Source organism: Lepisma saccharinum, chromosome 4 (genome assembly GCF_977018435.1).
Source record: "Lepisma saccharinum chromosome 4, izLepSacc3.1, whole genome shotgun sequence".
Lineage (NCBI taxonomy): Eukaryota > Metazoa > Arthropoda > Insecta > Zygentoma > Lepismatidae > Lepisma > Lepisma saccharinum.
This window is the reverse complement of record NC_139232.1, coordinates 12,983,711-13,006,973: the sequence shown is the minus strand read 5'-3', so window position 1 is coordinate 13,006,973 and position 23,263 is coordinate 12,983,711. Positions and strand designations below refer to the sequence as shown.

Sequence of the window (23,263 nt, the reverse complement as noted above, 5' to 3'; positions counted from 1 at the left end):
CACAACAACAACGGCTGCTCTGAGCAAAGTGATTACTGAACAAAGTGAAACAATGAAAAGAACCTGGCCTACTCGGTTTTCTTTTCCGATTAAAAAAAATTGACCAGGATCAAACAGTGAACGGAAGAAATGACATGTGGATATGTGCGGGCGGATCTTTCTGATGTCCCCCGTGTTATGCACACCAAGTTTCCTCGCAACTGTGTTGGTTTTAGTAGTGATAAGTAGCAAAAAAAAAAAAAAAAAAAAAAAAAATCCTTCCACCTCACTTTTTTCAACAGGGTCTTTGGATGAACGCTGCTGGAAAAAGTTGTGAGGTCCTGGATAAGACAGTGTACACAATGGAAGGTCGTAGGTAATTCAGTAGGACTCTGCACCTTTGGACAAAGCTGTGAAGATGTAAGAATGGTTGGCAGCCAATATCTATGACCACATCACACCAAACATGTGGCCACATAATTCGCCAGAAATAAATCCCCTAGATTATTATGAGTGTGGCATTTTTGAACAGGATACTAATCTACATTCTCACAATTGATTCCCTAAAAGCCGCCAGTATCATAGTGATGTCCAACATTAATAAGGGCTATTTGATTCACGCATATAAACCCTTTTACATCAAATAACCCTGTACTCCAACCATTACTGCATCTGTGTACAAAGTTTTGCATCAATAAATTTTGTTGTTCATCAGATATTGACGAGTTTTGTAATGCCTCCAATGTGTCCTTAAAATACCTTATGCACACTGTAGATGATAATTTTGAAATTTGCAATTTGAAAATAACGATAGAAGTTGTTTTTTTAAGGGGTGTTATTCAAAATTTACTGGGAAAAGATTATTTTTTAGGCTAACAACTCATCCTATGGGTAGAAGCAATATTACTCTTCATTGACTAGAACTATGACTTACTGTGAGGAGGCTAGAGGTTCGATTGGTAGCTTAGCGGTAGTGTGCTGGCATTGAATGCCATAGCCCAGGTTTGATCCTTGGTTGAGAAAATAGTTCCACATAACTACTTTTCAATAAGTTATAAAACTGTGTAAAAGATTTGGCACAGTTCCTGCATCAAATAAATTTATGAATATGTAGGGGATAATATGTTACTGTATGAAGACCCAGTGGTACAATTTGATAAACGTGCTTATTGTTCCCAATATGGATATGCCAAGCAAAGTTTAAAAAGTACTAAGAGCTTTTCCACCAAAAGTTGTCAAGATATTGGAAACCACAGATTTTCTTTTTCAAGGCACACTGGATGTTGTTTTACCACTACGAAGCTTCAAATGTAGATCTCAGGTGTTGATAGGGGTATTGCACTTTAAAAACAATTAAAACCATCACTGTTATAATTTTAATCACTTTAAACATTGGGTACCCCCCCCCCCATTCAATACTCTACATCCAGGTGCGTATATTCTAGGCTAGCTAGGCCATCTCTGAAGCCCAAATTAAAATTCAGGAAATAATTGACTTGCAAATGTGACCGATGCTTCACTCTCACATAATGAATAAGCGCTAGTGAATGGTCGTCTTTACTTTAAACTATCTCCAGATTTCTTCCTGAAGATCAATTCCTAACCAGATAGGCCTACCAACGCATGACGTATATGGTGGCTTCTAGCCCAAGGACTGGACAGAGAAGTCTAGTTCATCCTGGAGGTAGAACCTCAGTGTTGCAAACAATGGAAATACAAAATTCCCTAAAATGCTGAATCCACTGAAAGAATTGTGTATAGAGGTGAACAGGCATCATTGTCTTGCATTCCTTTGAAGGATAGGCTTGAAATCAATCTGGATGTTGTGTTTAGTGTGTACAAAAAAAAATCATCTGAAGAAACATTTTATGAAAAAGTGACCCACAAGGAGAGAAGAAGAGTTTAAAAAGTTTCAAATAATTGATATAAGTTAAGAAGTTAATTATTGATTATTTTGTACTCGCATGTATGTCTAAAGTAAATATTGCATACAACAGGTGCTACTTTTTATAAGTAAACCTGAAATAGTTTATGTCCATTTTGTTTTGTTGTTTTAATAATGAGATTTTGAATTCAAAATGTGAATAAATTAAAACACTACTACAGCTTGTTTCAAAATTATGTGAACGATAAAAAATGTATTGAAATACTTTCGACCACATCCTCGAGTTTTGTTTGGCATGGTCGTAGTAGTTCGAAGTTCTTCCGCTACGTGGCAGAGTGACAAGTTGCAAGATGACTGCCTGCAGTGCAGAGAAAGCATTTTGCATCCTACAATTTCATGTTAGTCAGTCTGTTGAGGGTGTTCAACGTGAGTTTCGTACCAATTTCATAAAGAACCACCATCAAAGAACTCCACTCGCAATTAGTATCAATAATTCAAAACAGGATGCATTTGCAAAGGAAAATTGTAAGATAGGCCTTCCACATCTGAGGCAGATGTCGAGAGAGTTCGAGCTTGTTTTCAACGCAGCCCTCAAAAGTCTACAGCGAGAGCTAGACAATTTTTACCACTAAAACTTGGACTGTTATAGTACTTACGAGTAAAATTTTAAGTAAATTGCACAATTAATAAAAAAAATTATAAGGAGTTGAAATCGTTCAAATCATTTTGAAACACGCGGTATATGGGGATAGCCCTAGTCTTGGACTCAGCATACACCACTGCCTAGATCTATACCCAAAACTTTGTAATTTGTCACTCAACAATACCCAGTGTGCCTTGAAAAATAAAATATGTGGTTTCTAAAACTTTGCTAACTTTTGGCTCAAACTCTAAGTATTTTTAAAACTTTCCTTGATGGGACAAAACACAATTCAGTAATTACTTACACACACACACACACACCAAAGAAATAAACACTACCATCATGTTTTTACTTACAGAGAAGCTGTAAAACAAGCCTACATATATGCTGTGGTGTTTGCCTTCTCCCAAGCGGTGATCTTCCTAATGTATGCTGCAGCATTTAGATTTGGTGCATATCTCATTGAAATTGGCGACATGACATCTACTGATGTATACAGGTGAGTGTAATTAATATATTTTGAGTTAGAATTATTCATGCAGGCAAAAATTCTATCCCTCTGGAAATGATAACTCGCAGTTTTCAAAGATATCATAAAAGAACATTACAGTGTGTAACCTTACATTTTGTGTTTCCATCAGATATAAAATGTGCATGTCCCTAGTTAACCCTAGACAAGACACGTGGGGTAAAATCTGACCCCAGCTATCATATATTGTTCGTAATTTTCTTATTATTTTACCTCACTGTGAAACCGAAACTTGTGACTGTCACAACAACCGTCTCTTAGGTCAGTATAATAGTTTTGTGCTTTTGCTGATTACAGCATGGGCTTTCATGTTACTTTTTTCACATATATGTTTGTGGGTTTTGTTTTTACAGTAACCTATAAAATGCTGTTCTTATAATTTTACATGTATTCTGAATATAAACTGCCTTCCGCAGATATCTAAATAGAAATAATATGTATAGTTACATTGAAGATGTGATGACTATAAGGATGATGATGATGCTGTTAGAGACAGTGGTTCGGAAGATGAAGAAGATATTGTAGAAGATGATGCAGCTTATGATGCTTCAGTTTTGCTGATAGTTGTTATACTTGCAATAAATGCATTGGTTATATAGCACACAAAATCCATAAGGATCACACCGAGAGAAAGATAAAAAGAAAGAAATTTTTATTGAGTATTGCACGTGAACTGGTGACACAAATTGCAGCACGATAGACAAATATGCAGATCTGCTTCAGAGAAAAACACCCGAGAAGTGTATGAGGCAACCTCAAGGGAAGTGTGGCACTGTTATGTTTGTAGCAAGAGCAGATATGAAAATGCAGTAAATGTGCAAAGAATGTGGACAGTACACCTGTTAAGACATGAGCATGTTTGTTTCTTGTGAAAGTGCAAGAATAAGAGTGAATCTAATTAACTACATTTCATTATACAACACGTTAATTGCCGATTTGTTTCAGGTTCCTTTCAATTAGCATGCATTCATACCATTCACTTGCATGCTCCATTCTGTACAAAAGTGAATATAGAACTTTAAAATTGGTAATGCTAGATAGGGTAAATGACAGTAATCTCATTGTTGGATACCATTGTTATGTATTGTTGTCATTTTTATATCAAAATGAAAATGTATTTGTCATTGTATCATTTGTTACCTACATTGCATACAAAAGTGAATACTGAACTTTTAACTAAAACTCATTCATAGTTTAAATGACAATCATCTCATTGTTGCATCTAATAGTTGTATATTGCTGTCTGTTTGGGATGTAAAATAATTAGGGCTGAGCCAATACCAATCTATCAGTATTGGTATCAGAAAGTATCGGTTGATATTTTTGCACCGATACTAGCCGATACCATTGTTTATGAGTCAATAGAAGTGTGACCAAAACCAAAATTTGTTCCTTTTCAAAGGTTTTTCCAACTTACCTTTGGCTTTGAAAAAACTGAAAAATACGTATTTATGCATGTTAGTTGAACGTGGACTCAAGTTCCGTGAACGGCAAGTACGTGACAAAGAATCCATACGCAGATAAGACTCGCGGTCAAGTATCTTGCAAATCAAGGGTAACGTGAAATTATCCCCATAGGAGTTCCTTCAAAGTCTACCAGGCTTTCTTCCCACAGATGCAGTCTCATGTAACAATAATCCCAATAAGGTCCCGGTGACAACAAGGCACCTGGTGTATTGTGGACATCTCTCTCCTTAGAGACTCCCGCAGTCATCGCCCACGTGGCAGATGTGTCTCAGAAATAGTACATAGCATATTCCTGGAAATTCAAATATGCATACCTGGGTTTTTTCCTTTTCAACTTTAACTTTTGTTTGTCCCACTCTGGATAACTGGGTTTTAGCAGGCATGTTTTGACACAGGGACGCAGCAGGGGAATAATGTCCTTTGAACAACAGATGACGGCAGGTACTTTCTGAAATGTGTAGTGATGGGTTTGGATTTTCCTCCACGCCAATAGATAGAACTATGCAATTACTTTTTTTTTTAGAAGTCATTTGCCGAAATTATATATGTCGGAATATCACTGTACTGAAGTAAATCGCCTGATATAGAAGAAAGAGACTGGTTAGTTATCTCTCAGCCTTCCCAATTGCCTAGTGGTAATGTCGATGCCTTGTAATCAAGGGGTCCCAGGTTCGATGGCCGGCGGAGGCACATAATGGTTCGGATCCCACTTTAAACTGAAGGTCCAGTCCCGATTAGCCTTACTGTGCATAAAGTGAACTTAAAACAACAATTCAATCAATCAGTTATCATTCTCTCCTTACATTTCATTTACAATTTTTTTTATTTTCTTTGTTAAAGGACAAAAAATAGACTAGATTAGTTTTACATTACAGCTTTACTGTTAGTTTTAGACGTGTCCGCCTGGGGCTGGTAAATTGCTAATTATTCTTGTGTTCACGGATGATTTATTGTTAGTTTGGGAAGATTGATCCCTTAGTTTTAGAGGAAGTTGAAGAGGCATGATCTCATTTTTCAACATTGGGGTTTGGGGTGGGGGAGGGACGACACGATTATCTCGTTCTTAGCTTCTTATAATATTTCTCTCATATTTGAAACATGATCAATTGTCACTGATCTAAAAAAGACTGTAAACTTGAGATGTATCTTTGCAACAGAGCACGCACACACACACAGATATATAAACCTAGGGTCGCCTTCCATCACTGCCCAACCTGAAGAACATCTTGGTCCAAAACACTCCCACCCCTTCCAGCTCACAGGTGCAATAAACCCAGGTGCAAGACCTGCCCATAGTATCACCTCCCCCACCATGGCAGGTGAGTTCACCCTTCACCTCAAGGGCACCTGCCACTCATCCAACCTTATCTACACCCTCATCTGCCAAATCTGGGGCAACTTCTACCTTGGTGAAACATCCACCCCCTTGAACCTTAAGATCAATAACCATCGCTCCTCCACCCAAAACTCCGATTTCACAGTTGCCATCCACACAAACAGCCATAACACCACCTTCACCAACTGTTTCTGTGTCTCGAAATATAAAACTTTTTCTTTTCGTGTGGTAAGTGTTTACTGTCTCCTTCTTCATTTGTGTGTGTGTATATATATAATAGCCTTTGCTATTTTAAATTGGAATTATACAAGTATTGGCATCAGCGAGTATCGGCGAGAGCATCAATATTGGTATCGTCTCAGCCCTAAAAATAATGTTTGTTTTCTAAGAAACAAATATGTTTTAAACTGACCACTAAATAATTCAAAATCAGCATTCATTGTAGTCATTTTCACAAGGGGTCAAATTTGTCCCCAGGTAGCCTTTCCAGTAATAATTTTGAGGTTGGCCTTTAATGAGTTTTTCTTTTTATTTTATTTATAGGGTCTTCTTTGCATTAGCATTCTGTGCAGCATCTGTGGGGCAAAGTTCTGCCTACATGCAGGATTATTCCAAGGCAAAGATGGCTGCAGCATTGATGTTTCAGCTTATAGACGTCAAATCAGATATAGATGCATATTCTTCTGGTGGTGTGAAACCTGTAAGTTCAAATATGCAACACTGCTTCAACAGATATCTGTTACATAATACATAATTATGATTCACAGGTCTGATGATTAAGGTTACTTTTGACTCTGCTTCGTATGATTTTCTCAAAACATCAACTTTACACATCCATAAGGGCGACAATACTTTCACCTAACACCCAGATAGCTAATAAACTGCATAGCAGCAGTATTGATGATGGAAGTTATTTTTAGGCACGTTATACTTCAACTTTCATTGTTAACATTCTTAATGTTGTGTTTAGTTCTAATAAGATGTGTGCTAAAGCTGACTCAGGTGATGTAAATTACTATCTACAGTGCTTCACAGCACGCTGCTTGGGTTAAAAAACTTCTACCAAATACTTACCAACACACACTTTGTGGCTGCACAAATTTGTAATTTTGAGATCTTGTCACTTTCATTTCTTCTCTTTCCAATCGCCTGCTTTGATTAGCACTTTGAGATGCCTTGCAGATAGAGCACAGTTTAGGAATCATTCATCCAATCACAGACTTCTTTTATATATTATATATTAACATTAAAATAACACGAAGAATTCAAAACATTTCTAGGGATATTTAATCATCAAGGAAGAACAATAATACTCATTAGCACATTTTCAATCATTTAATAATTCAATTATTGAAATTCAAATGCACAGATTTTCTGCTGCTCCTGTTTGCATCTATGAGGTCTTAAGAATTTATGTTGACAGGTGAGACCAAGTACCAGAAAATAACAGGAAGAAGGAAAGTTAGTTATGTGACAAATACATCAACGGCTAGCATAAATTATATTTCAATTCCACTACTGCCAACCTTGAGCAGCTCCACCTTAAGCGTGCCCATCGGCTTATTTGAGCAAGTAAGAAGGAATGTGTCGTCTCAGAAGAGGCAGGCCTCGTCAAAAGACGTGAAATTGTTTGAAACATAGTCAATTGTTAAATTAAAAAAAAACTGTGAATTTTCATAAAATGATATATTACTTTTTAAAATTTTCAGAACATATTCCCTACCTGTACCGATTCTATATTTATCTTTCTAGAATGTTCGTGGGAAAGTAACATTTAAGGATATTCACTTTAGATACCCTACAAGAGCAGATGTTCTTGTTCTCAAAGGACTGAGCTTCACTGTAGAACCTGGCCACACACTTGCATTAGTAGGAGCTTCTGGATGTGGAAAAAGCACAATTGTATCACTCATTGAAAGATTTTACGACCCACTCAAGGGCCAAATAGTAAGTACTAAAACATTTCTAAGGCACAACATATGCAATGTGCCAACATGTTTATGAATACCTATTATAAATGTAAAGAGTAATATAATTAAGCCTTGTTGCCATATTAAAAAACACTAAGTTGCTGACTGGATCCCACTTTAAACTGTAGGTCCAGTCCCGATTAGCCTTACTGTGCATAAAGTGGACTTAAAACACCAACTCAAACCAACTCAAACTAAGTTGCTGACCAAGGCAGTTTATTAAGATGTAAAAACACTTAACACATAACGTTTCAACCCTGTATCAGGGTGTTCTTCAGACGAAGAACTAAACTAAACTAACTAGTATGAGGAAGACCCTGATACAGGGTTGAAACGTTACATGTTAAGTATTTTTACATCTTAATAAACTGCCTTGGTCAGCAACTTAGTGTTTTTTTTTTGTTATTATAAGGGATTTTTTTTTATTTGCTTTACATTGATTATCCTGGCACATTCATTTCCATAATACTATTTCAACTGTTTCAAATAGTTGTCATGTTCCTGCTGTGCATTTCTTTTAACAAGTGATGTAAATAAGTAATATTTTTGTTTTTCAGCTTGTGGACGATTTTGATATTCGCACCATGAACTTATCGCATTTACGAAGTCAGATTGGTTTGGTAACTCAAGAGCCTGTTCTATTTGATAGCACAATCAAGGAAAATATAATGTATGGGACAAGCAAGGACATTCCATTTGATAAAGTTATAAATGCAACCAGAGCTGCTAACATTCATGACTTCATAACAAATCTTCCTCAGGTATGGTGATATTTTGCTTTTAGTTAGACATTCCACTTTATTATTACGTATTTCACTGAGGAGCATATAATCAGTGGCAAGGGAAAATGGAATCTGGGGTAGAATAATGAATCATTAGACCTTAATTCAATATTAGATATTACTATTTTACAAAGTTGGAAAGAAGTGGTTTTATTTATTTCCTTTCCTTCTTCCTTTGTGGCAAATCTATTTCAATTTCAGTCCCAGTTTTGGACTTCGAAGGTATTAGTGACATACTTTACAACAAACTAAATAATCTTGCATAATATAACAGTGATTATCATCATCATCCTTCGCAGTTTCCTGCCTCTGGCTGGGTCGGCAAAGAAGTCAAGCCTCTCCATTTTTTTCTGGTCTTCCACCACTCCTCTCTTTCCACGGTGTTCCAATCTTGTCCTCTTCTCCTAACACTCTCTGCTATCTGCTCTTTACACAGACATCTTGGTCTCCCCTTTGGCCTTACTCCCACTCCTCATGCATTGTAAGCTCTCACTGGCAGTCTTTCTGCACCCATCCTCTTCATGTGTCCAAACCATCTCCTCTGTGCCTGATCTATTGTCCTGAAGCTTCACCCCCCCCCCCACTCCCCATCTGTCGAATCTCCTTATTCTATCCCTTCTAGTCTTCCCCAATATACAAGGGTTGTTCAAGGTTGATCGGGATTTTCGTACGTAAAAAATCGATGAATAGCCGGATCATGATGAAACGTGCGGGTGACGTAATGTATTCCTTCGCGAGTAACTAGCGCCCGGCATGACGTATTTCGCGCATGCGCAGCAGTTGCAGCGAACATGGCGGCAAGCAGTGCGTCTGTGGCTGTGGAGCAGCGGTGTGTAATCAAATTTCTCTTGAAGGAGAAAGTGAAACCAGCTGAGATTTTCAGACAATTGCAAGCACAGTATGGTGAACAAACGATGTCGCGGACAAGAGTGTACGAATGGTGTGAGCAGTTTCGCGAAGGACGGGAGCTGGTGACAAATGAAGCGCATGGACACATTCGCCCGACTGCAGTCAGACCAGTGAATATCGCACGTGTTGAGCAAATTATTCTTGAGAACAGGCGAGTAACAGTGCGGGATATTGCTGCCGAGGTGAATATCAGTGTCGGGAGTGTTAAGACAATCATTCACGACCACTTACGCTTCCGCAAAATCTGTGCAAGGTGGGTTCCCCGCCAGCTGACATTCGATCAGAAGTGGACACGCAGGACGGTCTGTGAACAGCTTCTGAATCGGTTTCGAGCAGAAGGTGATGAATTGTTGCAATCCATCATCACGTGTGATGAAACATGGTTGCACAATTCAACCCCAGAGACCAAAAGATGCAGCATGGAGTGGCGGCATAAAGGTTCCCCGCCCCCCAAGAAAAGCAAAACGCAGCCGTCCGCTGGAAAGATCATGGCAAGTGTCTTCTGGGACATGAAGGGCGTTATTCATGTGGATTTTCTGGACAAAGGGAGCACGATTAATGCCCAGTATTACTCCACATTGTTGAGTGGTGCTGTACGAAAGTCCATTCGCAACAAAAGACCTGGGATGTTGTCTGGAAATGTCATTCCTCTCCATGACAATGCCCACCCTCACACGGCCAATGTGACAACAACTACTCTGGCCGACATGTGCTGGGAAGTTCTGCCCCATCCCCCCTACAGTCCGGATTTAGCCCCCAGTGATTATCATTTGTTTGCACCCCTTAAAGACCATCTGGGAGGGAAGAAATTCACGACAGACGAAGCACTGCGGAGCGATGTCCCCCAGTGGCTAGGACAACAACCAAGTTCTTTCTACGCCAAAGGAATTCGGGAGCTGCCAGAACGATGGCAACGGTGCCTCGGCGCGCACGGAGAATAATTTGAAAAACTGACATAGTTTGGTGTTTCTTCTGCTTCCTATTTCCTCTGCAGAAATAAAAGTCCCGGTCAACCTTGAACGACCTTTGTACTCCACAAGAATTTCATCTCCACGGCCTGCATATTTCTTTTGTCTCTCTCTCTCTCTCATTGTCCAAGTCTCTGCTCCATACGTAATTACTGGTACATAGTATGTTTTATATACGGTCTTGCCATTTTAGCAGCAATTATCTCGATGTTAAATGGTCAACTTTCAACCTCATCACCAAAGTTCCAAAATGTGATTTAGCATTTTGTAGGTTTGGTGCATATTACTCAATTCCAGAATATAAAAAAAGACGTTAAAAACTGTACTTACGTATGCGAGTATGTTGTTCCTATTTTTCTTTCTGTAGAACGACGTTTCGGAGATTAACTATCCCCTTCTTCAGGTTCGTATGAAAAAACTAGGTACTTAGCATAGTACCATGTCGAAATGTAATACAGGGTCTGTATATTAAGTAATGAGAATAAATCCAGAAAACAAAATTTATTACAGATATCGCTACAAACCTTTAGTAGTCTTCAAAGTATCCCCCTTGAGCATCAACACACTTCTGCAGGCGAGTTTTCCACGCGTCGTACGCTCCCTGAAAGTCAGCAACTGGAACAGCTTTCAGAGCACGCGTGCAAGCTGCTTTGACCGCATCCAGGGTTCCGTGGTGGTGTCCTTTGAGGGCTGTTTTCACTCTGGGAAAGAGGAAAAAATCTGCAGGGGCAAGGTCGGGGTTGTAGGGAGGCTAAGGAATCGTGATGCCAGATTTCGACAGGAACTCTAACCACGAAGCACGTGCGACATGGTGCATTGTCATGATGGAGCTTCCAATCGGCGGCAATTTCTGATCGCACTCGGTTGAACCGTCTCTTCAACCTTTTTAACACCCCCACGTAGAAGGAGCCATTGACTGTCTGTCCTGCTGTCACAAATTCCACGTGGACCACACCTTTCTTGTCGAAAAACACAATCAGCAATGCTTTGATTCTGGACTTGGACATGCACACCTTTTTTGGTCGAGGCGACTGCAGAGTGTGCCATGCGGTGCTCTGCTTTTTGTTTCAGGAACGTACTCGAAGATCCAACTTTCATCTCCGGTTATGACCTTGTGAAAAAACTGCGGGTTGTCTTCAATGCGTTCCAAAAGATCTTGCGACACGACTGCGTGGTTGTTCAATTGCTCATTCGTCAAAACTTTCGGGACGAAGTTGGCGCAAATTTTTCTCATCCCAAGATCCTCGGTGATGATTTTGTGAACAACCATTTTATCAAGTCCTAGCGTATCCACACTGACATGCCTGTCCGCGTTCAGCAAATCTTTCACACGTTGTCCGTTGTCTCTGGTTCTTGAGGTTGACGGGCACCCTGCGCGGGGTTCATCCTCCACGCTCTCCTGGCCTTCTTTGAACATATTGTGCCACCGAAACATTTGCGCTTGTGATAAACTGTCACTGCCGTACGCTTGCCAAATCATTTCCAGCGTTGCTGCACCAGGTTTTCCAAGGCACACACAAAATTTGATCGCGTACCGCTGTTCCATGCTTTGCTGCATTTTGCTTTTGCACACACTACTTTGCAGATGTCCACGCCACGCATGATCATGCCTCAACAGACTCCAACTGGTCCCAGCGCGCTCAGACCTCTAGTAGCGGCAGAAAGAAAATATTCTCATTACTTAAAATACAGACCCTGTATAAGGATTGTGGAGAAGGGTTGGTGTGGATACATTTAAAATATTATATCCTCACCCTAGAGGTATATAAAAAAGCACGTTGTTCAACTAAACGTCGTTCTACAGAAAGAAAAATAGGAACAACATACTCACATACATAAGTACAGTTTTTAACATCTTTTTTTTATATTCTAAAATGTGATTTGTCACACTTGGGAGTGTGCATGACTGTGATTTGTGACTGTTCATCATCAATTTCATCTAATTATAATAACTATTAGATAATCATCACTCATTCTCATCATTGTGATTATCCAAAAGTGGCACAAAAACAACAACATAAATGTGAAATGGTAAAGCAACCAAGAAACATCTGTATGCTCTGAGTGTGTGTGTGCCAGTGACTGTCAGAGGAAGGGAGGGAGGATGCAGGTGACTTCCGCAAACAAAACTAAGGTAAAGTTTCCCGTGCTCCATGAAGGCACATTTAGCAGATGTGGGGCTAGGGCCCTACACATTCTCAATATCGACCTCAGTAAATGGAACTAGATAAACTAATTAAATGCTTCTTGATGCACAACATTTTTGTACAGCATTTAATAGGGTTGAGATGATACCATTTTGAACCTAAGCCCATACTAAATCTTGAAAATTGTAAGAATTAAAAGATGTTTAAAATATTGAGTAACGTAAGTGTCAATATATTCCACTACAATTATATGCACCAATTTACAAAGTGTTCCAATTTAAAATATTCAAGACTTACTTTAGAATATGGGTCATTCCATATCAATTCAACGAAAAAAAAGAGGTTTGGGAACCCACCATCTCAGATTTTTATGAAACTTGGTACATTCAATCCTTCCATGGTGGTAAGAAACCACATAAAATTTTTCGCCTCTAACTCATCTGGTTTCAGAGTTATGGCCTCTCAAACTTTCAGCCAACTCTCGTTTTCCTTAATTTCCGAAGCCCTCATTGAAACCTGCAGTGCTTTACAAAAAAAATTCTATCTCGCTCACACATGATTCAATACTTTTGAAATTTCACAACAATATTAACCAAACAATAGGCATTTCACAAAAAAATTTGATATCACGTGATATCAATATTTTAGTAAAACAAAAAATTAATAAAAAAAATATTAGCGGGATTTTGTTGCCGAAAACATGCCTTGCTAAAATTTCAATTATCATTAAAAGGGAATGAATTAATACCAGCATAAGTATTTTTAAAATTAACCTGGATATGTATTCTAACTTACCCAGCAATAAAAGTTATGGTTATTTTATTCCTTCTATAAATATAATATACTTATGTCTGATATTTGGATGAAATGGCTTCCGGAGTATTGAAATATTTTGGTTAACTCAAAATCAATCAAATAATGTGTTATAAATTAATCAGTGAAGCAAACTCGAAATTCTACACTTTTGTTTATTCTTTGAGCATTGTTGTCTTATTATTTCCTTGCTTATTTATAAAATAATTTATCCATATATAAGCAAAATATATATGGTTCAAAAAAAATCTTTGTTTAATGTTGTGTTCTTTGTAAGCAGCAGTTTGATGATATGTCAACATTACCTGAGACAGAATAGCAATGAAGATGACAATAATGATAATAATAATAATAATTTATATTATTTTATTAATATGAAATGATCATTGAACAATATCAGTTATTATGGTATCCCCTCCTGCTTCAACATTTGGTGTTTGATGATTTATCCATATAGATATTTGAATGTGATTGACCAAAACACAGGTTTAAAAATTACTGAATATTCCATATATTGCCTATATATATTTTTTACCTTTCCATATATGTGCATGCAACATATACAAAAATTTACTTTGTGACACAAGTTGTATACTTTGACACGTTGGATTATCTTGTCCATTGAACTTAGAACCTTTGCCATCCAGATGTTGTTTCAGGTGGATCAACTTTACAAACTTTACAACATCATCTCCTTGATCTTCATCCACTTGAGATACCAATCCAAAATACCACAACTGATCATACAATCAATGTAACATCCAGGAAAGAGTTCATGTACGGTTACAATAAAAGATTGGCGGTTTTTCAGACAGTACGTGATAGATGGGGCTCATCTTGACTGATTCTTCTAGCCACAATGGTGCCTGCAGAATCCAGAGGTCTGAAATTGTAGAAACTACTAGTGCCTGGAACTGTTTGTACATCTGTAAACTGGTTTTGAAGTGTCAAATGGGTTGAATCAACTTCACCTTTCTCAATAAAGTGAAATGCAATATTTGTAATTTTTTCCACACAGAAATTGTAAAAATCCCCTGTTGTTGTGATCTGTCTCTCAAATGGTCTCTGTTAACTCTCTTTTCGTGCAAAGCATTTTGCTGTTCCGACAATTCCATTACATTCTGATTTCCCATGGCTTGTTGCAAAATATGACCATTGTGCCTCTAGCTGGAAGTCCTCTTCATGCAGACAGAAGTTGAGAAAGTTAGATTTGTTGTTGTATTGAGCAGCACTCCTGTCACGAAAATAGTGTATTTTCTTGACATGTGAATTTTTTTTTCAGAAATCTAATGACTATTCCTTGAATTTTGTAAACCATGTTCACATCATGCTTCAGGTCATTATACCGGGTGATTTTTTTAACCCTGAATCATTTGAATATATTGAAAAAAAAATCATTCTACAAAAAAAAATGTTCCAAATAAAATGTTGATAGTTTGGAGGGGAAATTTAGTGGTGCATCAAAAGAACACCCCCTCCCCCTCTTGTAGGTGGGGCAGGGGGCAACTTTGAAATTTCAAATAGAAACCCCTATTTTTTATTACAGATTTGGATTTTACGGAAAAAAATACATAAGTTTTGTCTGAAACATTTTTTTCGATTCGTGTTAGATGGCGCTATAATAGACAAATTTTCATTTCTTGAATGTTTAAATTCAAAAAATAAAACATTCTCATGCATGAACTTTGTACTAATTCTTGAAAAATCTTTTGAGATTTCATTAAAATGGTAATTCGCCTATTTACAACATTTAAAAGTTAGATTCGATATTTGTTTAATTTTTTTTATTGTTGTGTCAAAGATGCTTAACAAAGCTACAACAGAAAAATAAAATAAAATAAAAATAAAACAATGTCAAGAAACAGTTCCTTTTTAGACTTTTCCTGTTAAATCATTGTTTGCTTATCATTGTTTTTTAGATCACAAGAATGCTCCGAGCGATTAATTTGACTAAGCTGTTGATACTTTTTAATATCAATGCATGTATTAACTGTAGAAGAGAAAATTGAAATGGTTCTTGTGTATGTAGAATCTGGCAGGAATCTCCATCAAGCTGTCGTTGTTTATGCTCAGCGTTTTCCAGACAGGGTGCATTCTTTCGCTTCGTTTCAACGTACAGTCAATCAATTTACTACTGAAGGAAGTGTTAAACCTAAAAACAAAGGACCCGTCGAAGAACAGTTACTGGAGAATAAAATGAAATTAATGTGTTAGCTGCTGTGGCCCATGATCCTCATGTCAGCTCGCGAGAAGTAGCTCGAAAATTCCGGATTGTCCCAGAGCAGTGTTTTGAAGATTTTAGAGCGTCATAAGTATCATCCATATCATGTGTCATTGCATCAAGAACTTCATGGCAATGATTTTCAAAATCGAGTGACGTTTTGTCAGTGGGCACGTGAACAAATACAAATTTCTTTCGTCTGGTATTGTTCTCTGATGAGTCATCTTTTACAAACCACGGAACCATTTTGAACACTTAATGTAATTCAGAAGTGAATGTAGTTTACCAGCCATCGAGATATCTAGAGCTAAGAATTGTCGAGTAATTTTGTATTTTCAAAATAAATTTATTTGTTTTACAACAATTTCAAGTCCTGGAACAATTTTTTTTTTTTTTTTTAAATTTAAATGAATTGCGAAATGAAATACATTGGTTTTAAAGTGTAAACATTCAAGGAATGAAAATTTGTCGATTATAGCGCCATCTATCACGAATCGAAAAAAATGTTTCAGACAAAACTTATGTATTTTTTTCCGTAAAATCCGAATCTGTAATAAAAAATAGGGGTTTCTATTTAAAATTTCAAAGTTGCCCCCTGCCCCACCTACAAGAGGGGGAGGGGGTGTTCTTTTGTTACACCACTAAACTTCCCCCTCCAAACTATCAACATTTTATTTGGAACATTTTTTTGTAGAATGATTTTTTTTTCAAGATTTTCAAATGATTCAGGTTAAAAAAATCACCCGGTATATGATGCAGTGTGATGAAACAATCTTTTCCCCAACAGAGTTCTTACAGTAGACTACCACAGGATGTACAGTACATGACTCAGATGTCCAGTGGTAACCTTGGGCCTCATCTTGGATTGTAAAAGATTGGATTCAATCTTTTATTGTAACCGTAAATGAACTCTTTCCTGGATGTTACATTGCTTGTAAGTATGATCAGTTGTGGTATTTTGGAATGGTATCTCAAGTGGATGAAAATCAAGGAGATGTTGTTGTAAAGTTTGTAAAGTTGATCCACCTGAAACAACATCTGGATGGCAAAAGGTTCTAAGTTCAATGGACAAGATAATCCAACGTGTCAAAGTATACAACTTGTGTCACAAAGTAAATTTTTGTATATGTTGCATGCACATATATGGAAAGGTAAAAAATATATATAGGCAATATATGGAATATTCAGTAATTTTTAAACCTGTGTTTTGGTCAATCACATTTAAATATCTATATGGATAAATCATCAAACACCAAATATTGAAGCAGGAGGGGATACCATAATAACTGATATTGTTCAATGATCATTTCATATTAATAAAATAATATAAATTATTATTATTATTATCATTATTGTCATCTTCATTGCTATTCTGTCTCAGGTAATGTTGACATATCATCAAACTGCTGCTTACAAAGAACACAACATTAAACAAAGATTTTTTTTGAACCATATATATTTTGCTTATATATGGATAAATTATTTTATAAATAAGCAAGGAAATAATAAGACAACAATGCTCAAAGAATAAACAAAAGTGTAGAATTTCGAGTTTGCTTCACTGATTAATTTATAACACATTATTTGATTGATTTTGAGTTAACCAAAATATTTTAATACTCCGGAAGTATTAATTCATTCCCTTTTAATGATAATTGAAATTTTAGCAAGGCATGTTTTCGGCAACAAAATCCCGATAATATTTTTTTTTATTAATTTTTTGTTTTACTAAAATATTGATATCATGTGATATCAAATTTTTTTGTGAAATTTCAAAAGTATTGAATCATGTGTGAGCGAGATAGAATTTTTTTTGTAAAGCACTGCAGGTTTCAATGAGGGCTTCGGAAATTAAGGAAAACGAGAGTTGGCTGAAAGTTTGAGAGGCCATAACTCTGAAACCAGATGAGTTACGAGGCAAAAAAATTTATGTGGTTTCTTACCACCATGGAAGGATTGAATGTACCAAGTTTCATAAAAATCTGAGATGGTGGGTTCCCTGGCCTGGTTGAACTGACGTGGAATGACCCATATGACAATATGTGTTCTGCCATCACAAAATCCAGTTTTTCACACAATACTAGTGCAAAATTAATGGAAACTTCGAAATTTGCATAATTTCCTGGATAATTAAACTTCATGAAAGTGATGTGAAGCATTTTTGTCGAGCCTGCGAAAGACCAAAATGTTGGAAAAACATCAGCTTGCATCAGTAAACAAATTCCAATTGATAATTCCGATATCAATACATCAACATCAGTATCAACCCTATTCTAGTATTTTGGAGCCTGTTAAATCTGACTGCTCCCCCTCTAAATATCGCCCTCCCTGTCTTCTCGGCCATTTTTTCTGGCATTATTACTGCATAGAATAAAAAAAATGTTAATATCAAGCTATGTCTCATTATAATTTATCCATTTCTATTCACATTATGTATGCAAAAAAAACATAGTATTACGTGAGTGTCTATGTGTAGAGAAATTTAATAAGCCTACTATAATAAAAATATAGCACTATTGATATTACTTTAAGGATCAACTTGCTAATTCAAGAGTGATTAAGACTTGATTTAACCTGTACAGTGCAAAATAAAATGGAGTAGGGATGTTGAAGGTGAAGAATGAGATACAGAAAGCAACTTGTTCCTCCCCAAGAATGCCATTATGTACGTTCATTACTGCCTCAGTGATTTGTGTCTAGACCAGCATTCAGAAGAATTTCTCACTTTTCCAACTGGCCACAGAGCAAAAAATATCATTGTGTATTTTTAAGCATTAGCTATGCAAGAGAAATAATTACTCCCTCTGTCCCATAATTATAGTCCGGTATGCCAAAATGGTAGTACAGAAATGACAGACGAAGAGGCAGATGGAAAGCACAATTTATAGCGATCCTTGAGTATTAAAGTTGTATGACTCATTCCCTTATTTCATGTTCTTCTTCTGTATACACCAATGTCACAGTTTGAATATCGGGCAATTATTATGAGACAACAAACAAAGGTGTACCGGACAATAATTATGGGACAGAGGGTGGCGTTGGTGGCCAAGTCTGTCTGCTGAGTTCACTTAATGTTATGAGTTTAAACTCTTGCCTGGGAATGGGTATTCCAGTGTGTGTCCATTCAGTAATTTCATGTAATCATCATTCATCTTCATGTTTCTGATTTGTCAAAAGTGACAGAAAAGCAACCTAAAATATGAAACATAAAAATCATTAATTTATTTACAAATTTTAGTCCACAAACTGTATGAAAAAAAAATTCAGATCCCTTAATATATCACTAGAAATTAAACACGATTCAAGTAAAATACAGAAAATGCTATTAGATCTTGGGAAAAGAAAACTATAAAAATGTAAAGATAACATGCAAAAAAATAAGAAGGATGCAGCAAAGGAAATATTTTGCCATTGTGAGGATTAAAAAGTATTAAGGTTCAAAACCACTAGTATGTTGAACTACAAACATGTAAGGCTAACAGTATACAACACAAATTTATTACATGACAATTTCTGGATTGAAGTTGCAAATTGATGAGTAGGACATTTAAAGATATGTGTTTTAATATGAAAAACAATGCATGCTTGCAGGCTTATAGGGGTCTACCAGTCAGCTTGCAGGATTTTAAGCTCATGATAGAGAGAAAGTGTGTAGCCTAAGGCTAAATTTAGTGATCTATTCACAATAATCTACTTCAGTTGATTGTGAAAAATATGTACATTTGTTCTAGTAGCAACTTCCTGCTTTTCACATTCTCAGAATAATATCATGAAGGATGAAGTACATGATATTGCAAATACTTATTTCAAATACTGGTCCATAATTTCATTTCAACAGGAAAAGTACAATTAAGGTAACGGTTGTCCAATACTATAGCGTTTCTACAAGGGCAGTTTGACCAGGTGGAGGAGAGGAATGCAGGAAGGGTGCCACACCAATTTCACTGTTGCACTAACAGCCTTACACTCACATATCAAAATTAGAGTATTACAAATAAAGCTTCCCTGCCAACTCTTTCCTTCATTAATGCTGTGACATTCGACATTTTTCCTTCAAACTCAAAGTTTTCGAATTATTATTTTTTTGATTTGATTGATTGAATTGGTGTTCTAAGTCCACTTTATGCACACTAAGGCTAATTGGGACTGGACCTACAGTTTATGGTGGGATCCGAGCCACTATGTGCCTCCACCGGGTATTGAACCTGGGATCCCTTGATTACCACCACCACTGCGCCATCGGGAGGCATATTATTTTTTGAATAGATTAAAATATTATGTAAGGCTGCAAGTGCTTTTTGATTTATCATGTGGGTCAAAACAAAGCTATTTTCATCACTATTTCTTATATTCTCACCAGGGTTATGATACGATGGTTGGAGAACGAGGAGCACAACTCTCAGGAGGGCAGAAACAAAGAATTGCCATTGCAAGGGCTCTAATTAGAAACCCAAAAATTCTTCTTCTGGATGAAGCAACCTCAGCACTTGACACAGAAAGTGAAAAGGTACTTAACTTTGATGATTAATGACTAGGGACGTGAAGCTTTTGTTTTAATAACAACAAAAAGTTAAGGAAAGCACAATGAAGTGTTTAAAATATATTTCGGTAGGTTAAGGAGGCAAACTTTTGGTTTTGGAATCGCAAAATAATACGAATTATGCCATTTTTTCAGAATAATACCAAATTTTGCACTTTAATGCTAAAACACCACAAAACATGCAATATAAATTGGAGATAACACTTCTTCTGTTCAAAGAGAGTTATCTGAAGAACTATGTGTTCTCTTATTTCTAGCCTAGCTGGTGAAAGTTCGATTCAAAAGATATTTTGTCATGCTTCATTTATTGCAGTTTGGTGGTTTAGTGTTTATTGTATATTTAGTGGCTGATGAGATGAAATAATTTCCAAATGCAAGAAATTTGGTCATTTTTCATAACGGTAAGCCTTCAATTTATATCTTCTTGTCAATAAAACTAAACTTTCCTCACTTTTCCAGAACTAAAGCAATGTGAAAATCTTAAGCACTAAAAATATTATTTAAAAAAAAATGCATGTAAATATAACACCAAGTTTTGCCCTAAAACACGAAACGTAACACAAAATTGCAATAAAAATAACATCGAAAATTGATTAAAAATAAAACAAAAACTGCTGGCAAGGGAAGTGGGAACGGGGAATACACAGCAGACCAACCAGACAACAGCGGTGGCACCGAGAGTTACAACATCGAGGGGAGGAAGTGCTGCCCCCCTCTTGTTCTACAGGCTGCTGTATTTCTTATTGTGCTGGATTGGTCGCTTCCCCACTCCTCACTTCCCTTGCCAGCATGTAGGGTGCCCACCGTAAGACTGGAAAAGACCTATAATGACATGCAGCATCAATAATAAAGTTTAAAAATATAAAAGTTGTATTTAGTGCACTGCAGTGTCATGAAGACATAGGGATGTAGAGGTGATCATAGTGGAGATGATATGATCAGCACTATGTTCTGACCACCTTTACCACTATAGAGATCCAACTTATTACTCAGGTTATGAACTAATCTGCAGAAATTCCTATTGGAACATTCCTGGTATATTAGTAAATAAACTAATTATTAATTTGTGATGCGGGTGCAACTGAAACAACAAGAGTTCCTATTATGTAGTTTTTTCAATCAAAAGTTTAACCATATCAAGGTATACATCACATGAGCATGCAGCATTGAGTTAAAACATACTTAATTGTAATATGCATGTCAAAACTTTCTTGGATGTTAGGTTAGTCAAGTGCACATTCCTTCTCTATTCACCCCATCTTTACAACACTGCACTTCCAATTAAGTATACCTTCGTCTGTCCAATTTGAACTGGAAGAATCAAACCTTTCACTTCACTAGAATAGAGTAGCAATATATTCATATAATGTTGTCATTTCAGGTTGTTCAGGAGGCATTGGATCGTGCACGAGAGGGAAGGACATGCATAATCATTGCCCACAGATTATCTACAGTTCAAAATGCTGACAGTATTGCAGTGATACATAAAGGCCAGATTGTGGAGCAAGGGACACATGAAGAATTGAAATCCAAAAAAGGAAGATATTATGAACTTATCAAACGACAAAGAATACAACATTGATAGAGCATGTAAATAAAGTTAATACAAATCTAATCTTACATTTGTGTTTCCTTTTAAAGTTTACTCTCCACTAAAAGAGATGTAATTATATGAACATAAAACAGATTTAAAGACAAAACTTTAAAGGCATGAAAAACACACATATGTTTTCCATGCAATTTGACACTAGTGTTTCAAAAGTCGAGCAACCTTAAATTGGATTGCTCATACCGTGAAAGCCAGGAGAGATATTTACTGAAGATTTTCTACATTATGAAGCCTCATATATTGTAATATTTTTAAATACTTGTTTGGATCCCATTTTAAACTTACGTCGAGTTCCAATTAGACTATTTGGGCACAAAGTGGAATAAAGCAAACTGATGAAAGAACCTTTATAAGACTGAACTTTTTTAACAGAATGCTAGAAGAAAAAGGGATAAGACACTTTTACAGGATTGTAATTTGCAGTCTCAGGGCTGGTGGTTTGCTACAAAGAACGGCACTTAATGGATTTAGGAATAGCAATTTTACAAGAGTCGTGATAAAGTGATATTTTCAAATTTCATTCAACCTGTTACCTTCTGTGAACTAGAAATCATTTGACAGTCCCTATGCCAATTGAAAATTAGTAAAATGTCATCTGGTGGACAGCAAGAATGAATGGAAACCAGAAGCTTAAGAATGAATGGAAACCAGAAGCTTACACTGTGCCATATTTTAGTTTAATTCTCATGTTTTTATGTTCCATTGAAGTTTGTTCTACACAATTTTTGTGGGAGTGATTTGCGCATTCTTGCGAACTTCTCCCAACCTAGGGCTGACAGTAGATAGTGTCAAAGCAATGTGGTTTCTGCTAGAAAAGTCAATGTTTGGCAAGTGCAGAAACAGCTGAGGACAAACATGGTTTAGTGGCATATAATCTCAGAAACACTGGCAGTGCAGATTTTTACCAACAGATGCAGACAACATGTACACAAGTAATGAACATAGAACCATATCATAATTTTACCCTTTCTGTTGTAAAATTGGGCCCCAAGTCTCAAATGCACTCATTAACCATCTCCAGCAATAATTACGTACAATATTATTACTGAAACTGCCATCATAAAGGTACATTGATAATGTAATACTGTAACAGGGATGTTTGCATAATAATGAAAGAATAAGTATAATCACATTTTGCATGATTGGCATTGATAGGTGAGTATGTGATTGCAAAGAGTATGTAATGGATGACAACTCTCCTCCAGGTGAATCATTAAAAATTCTATGCAAGCAAGCCAATACAAACAATCTCATAAAACTATACTTCCAGTAGTATATTTGTCTAATAGGAACCAAACATTTCTGATTTGAAATTATATACACATGAAACGTGCTTAAATATCCACGTACCTGTTTGTTTTACTCGATTAATTTCAGTGACCAATGTTACCACCTACATCGGAACTTGTTGTTATCAGCTTGGCAGGCTTCCAGTCTGTGTTGGATAATAAACCTTTTCCTTCGA

General features: G+C 36.6%; 1 protein-coding gene across 2 annotated transcripts in view; it reads left to right on the top strand.

Annotated features, from left to right (window-relative positions):
- LOC145986384 (ATP-dependent translocase ABCB1-like) overlaps positions 1-21,809 on the top strand; it is a 114,670-nt gene extending 92,861 nt beyond the window's left edge. For both annotated transcript variants that reach the window (XM_083120329.1, XM_083120327.1), the window contains exons 22-27: positions 2,866-3,006; positions 6,383-6,539; positions 7,592-7,786; positions 8,367-8,570; positions 20,010-20,156; positions 21,571-21,809. In XM_083120329.1, coding sequence (XP_082976455.1) covers positions 2,866-3,006; positions 6,383-6,539; positions 7,592-7,786; positions 8,367-8,570; positions 20,010-20,156; positions 21,571-21,771 — 1,045 coding nt within the window. In that variant the 3' untranslated portion in view covers positions 21,772-21,809. The remainder of the gene's footprint in view (positions 1-2,865; positions 3,007-6,382; positions 6,540-7,591; positions 7,787-8,366; positions 8,571-20,009; positions 20,157-21,570) is intronic.
- Positions 21,810-23,263: the final 1,454 nt, after the last annotated feature.